Source organism: Musa acuminata, chromosome BXJ2-6 (genome assembly GCF_036884655.1).
Source record: "Musa acuminata AAA Group cultivar baxijiao chromosome BXJ2-6, Cavendish_Baxijiao_AAA, whole genome shotgun sequence".
NCBI lineage: Eukaryota > Viridiplantae > Streptophyta > Magnoliopsida > Zingiberales > Musaceae > Musa > Musa acuminata.
The window spans coordinates 2,855,001-2,857,624 of record NC_088343.1 but is presented as its reverse complement, the minus strand read 5'-3'; the positions used below and the strand labels follow the sequence as shown (position 1 = coordinate 2,857,624).

Genomic DNA, 2,624 nt, shown 5'->3' with positions numbered 1-2,624 from the left:
TCACATGAGTATGTTATGCTTACTGATGGGGGAGAGGCAGAAACTTACCAAGAAGCTATTATACATGAGCATAAGAATGAGTGAGTTAAAGCCATGCAAGAAGAGATGAGATCCTTGCTTGAGAACCACACATACGACTTAATAAAGTTGTCTAAAGAGAATAAAGCACTCAAGAATAAATAAGTTTACAAATTGAAGATCGAAAATAATAGCTCAAAACAAAGATACATTTTTATTCTTTGGTCTTTGTGGCTCAAATATGTTTGTTGAATTGGTGTTGTTATTATGAAGCTTGATTGATCGTATGGAGCAAATAAGAAAAGATTTTCGTCAACAAAAAATGTTGACGATCATAATGCGGCTACTTTCATTGCATCGATCTAAAGCTCTTCCCATCAAAACACAAACACCATTGCATTACATATTCTTATTCTTATTCAGAATCCTCAGAATCTTCGAAATCTTCGGAATCTTCAGAATCTTCAGAATCTTCGAAATCGTTGTAAACCTCTCCATCACACTCAGATCCTTCATCATGTTCTTCCTCTTCCTTTTTCTCCTCCTTCAGTGCACATTTGGGGTGGAGACCGAAACCGCACGTGGAGCACAAGTAGCACCATCCACTTCCAATCTTGTGGCAGTCACGACACATATACAGGCCATGCAGGCAGCTCCACTCCAACTTCCCATGCTTGTGTTGCTCATGCTTCCTCTTCTCAGGCCATCCTTTTGCCATCTCGTCTATCTTCTGGTCCAACTCCTTGATCCTCTCTTCGCTGAACGGGTAGGCATCGGCTCCATGGGTCGCCAACGAATGCATGGCGTTCCTTGTGCTAGTTCGACCTGTAGGACCAATGGCAACCAGGGAGGGGTAGATGATATCGGCTTGGAAAGTACGTTTCAAAGATTTCTTCCTCTCATCACCGAATGGCAGCGACAACCAAGGCATGCCGGAGAAGAACTCCTCAAAGGAATCCTGATCCTTGTCCATCGAGATGTTGACCACCTCGAAAGCACTATCCATGTGCTTGATCTTGTGATATTCCTCGATCAGATGGGTAAGAAATCCACGACATGTACCGGACCTGCGAATCGAGAAGAAGAGGAGGATGGTCTTGCCAACAAGCTCCTTCACCGGAACCTGTGAAGCACAATGATGAGAGATTAAGCCATCGACAATGCCCATCTGTGGATTCACTATATGATCAATTCATTACCTTCAACCCTTCTTTCCCAATTACATAATCAAGGTCCCCAGCAACAAGAAGAGATTCCAGTGTTTGTGCCATCTCTACCTCCTTGATCCTCTCTTCACTGAACGGGTAGGCATCGGCTCCATACATCTTCAACGAAGTTGCGGCGTTCTTTCTGATCGTTTGACCTGTAGGACCAATGACAACCAGGGTGTTGACGTAATGAGCTTCTAAAGTGTTCTCCAAAGATCCTATTCTCTCATCATCCACCGGCACCGCCAACCAAGGCATGCGTAAGAAGAACTCAAAAGCACCCGAATCCATATAGCCCATAGGGACGAAGATCACCTCGAAAGCACTGTCCATGCGCTTGATCTTGTGATATGCCTCGATCAGCTTGGGAAGAAATTTCTGGCAATGAAACGAATCACTCATTGCAAAGAAGAAGAGGATGGTCTTGCCAACAAGCTCCTTCACTGGAACCTGTCAAACACAATGATGAGGGCTTAGCCATTGACAATACCAAGCTGTGGATTCACTATATGCTCAATTCATTACCTTCAAGCCTTCTTTCCCAATGACATAATCGAGGTCCCCAGCAACAAGAAGAGATTCCAGTGTTTGTGCGGCCTTTGCCTTCTCTGGCAATAAATCCAGTTGCTCCTTAGAGAACGGGAATGCTTCCCATGCTAAAACTCCATACTTGGAGATGAGCCTATCGTAATTTTTAAGCATAATCTTCCCATCGGCACCGATCACAAGCACGGTTGGTAATTGGAAGGGCCAGAGCTCAAAGTAGCGGACAAGCTTCTCACAGCCCTCGTCTTCGAAAGGAATCGCGAGCCATGGCATGCTTGCCAGGCCTTGTTCATAGGATGATTTATCATCATCTAATGGCACCAGCACAACTTCGAAGCTCTCCCCGGCTTCCTTAAGCTTCCTATAGATTTCAGCCAGCACCAGAGTCAACTTATTGGGACCGCCGTATTTATCAGGAATATTATACCAGAAGTAAAAAGCCACAATCTTTCCTTCGAGATCCGACACGGCAACCTGCTTCAATTTAGCGTAGATTAGATGGTGGTAGTAAGCTGGTGGATCAAGAATGTAGTTTAATTCTCTTCCTACAAGGAGATCATCGATTACCTTGGATCCATCATTGGAGATCAAGTAGTCCCGGGACGGCGAAACCAACAGACTTCGAAGACTCCGTTCCTTCTTAGCAGCCGCCTCCAACTCGTAGAACCTCTTAACAGTAAATGGATACCCGTTTACTCCATATTTTGCCACAGCTCGGAGACCTTCTTCGTTAACGACCATGCCAATAGCGGCATCATAGATGATAAGCTGAGCGGGATAATACTCCTCGAAACTGCCGAAATGATCATGTAGCCTTTCGCGTGTGTCGGAGTCCGCAAATGGGACTGCCAA

At 45.0% G+C, this 2,624-nt stretch overlaps 1 protein-coding gene across 1 annotated transcript in view; it reads right to left on the bottom strand.

Annotated features, from left to right (window-relative positions):
- Positions 1-433: 433 nt before the first annotated feature.
- The window catches only part of LOC135613496 (probable nucleoredoxin 1-1), a 2,950-nt gene continuing 759 nt past the window's right edge, over positions 434-2,624 (bottom strand). Inside the window, exons 2-4 of the mRNA XM_065110530.1 lie at positions 2,340-2,624; positions 1,752-2,246; positions 434-1,141 (exon numbers count right to left, since the gene is read on the bottom strand). The exon at positions 2,340-2,624 is cut by the window's right edge and continues 195 nt beyond it. Of these exons, the coding sequence (XP_064966602.1) occupies positions 434-1,141; positions 1,752-2,246; positions 2,340-2,624 (1,488 nt within the window). The remainder of the gene's footprint in view (positions 1,142-1,751; positions 2,247-2,339) is intronic.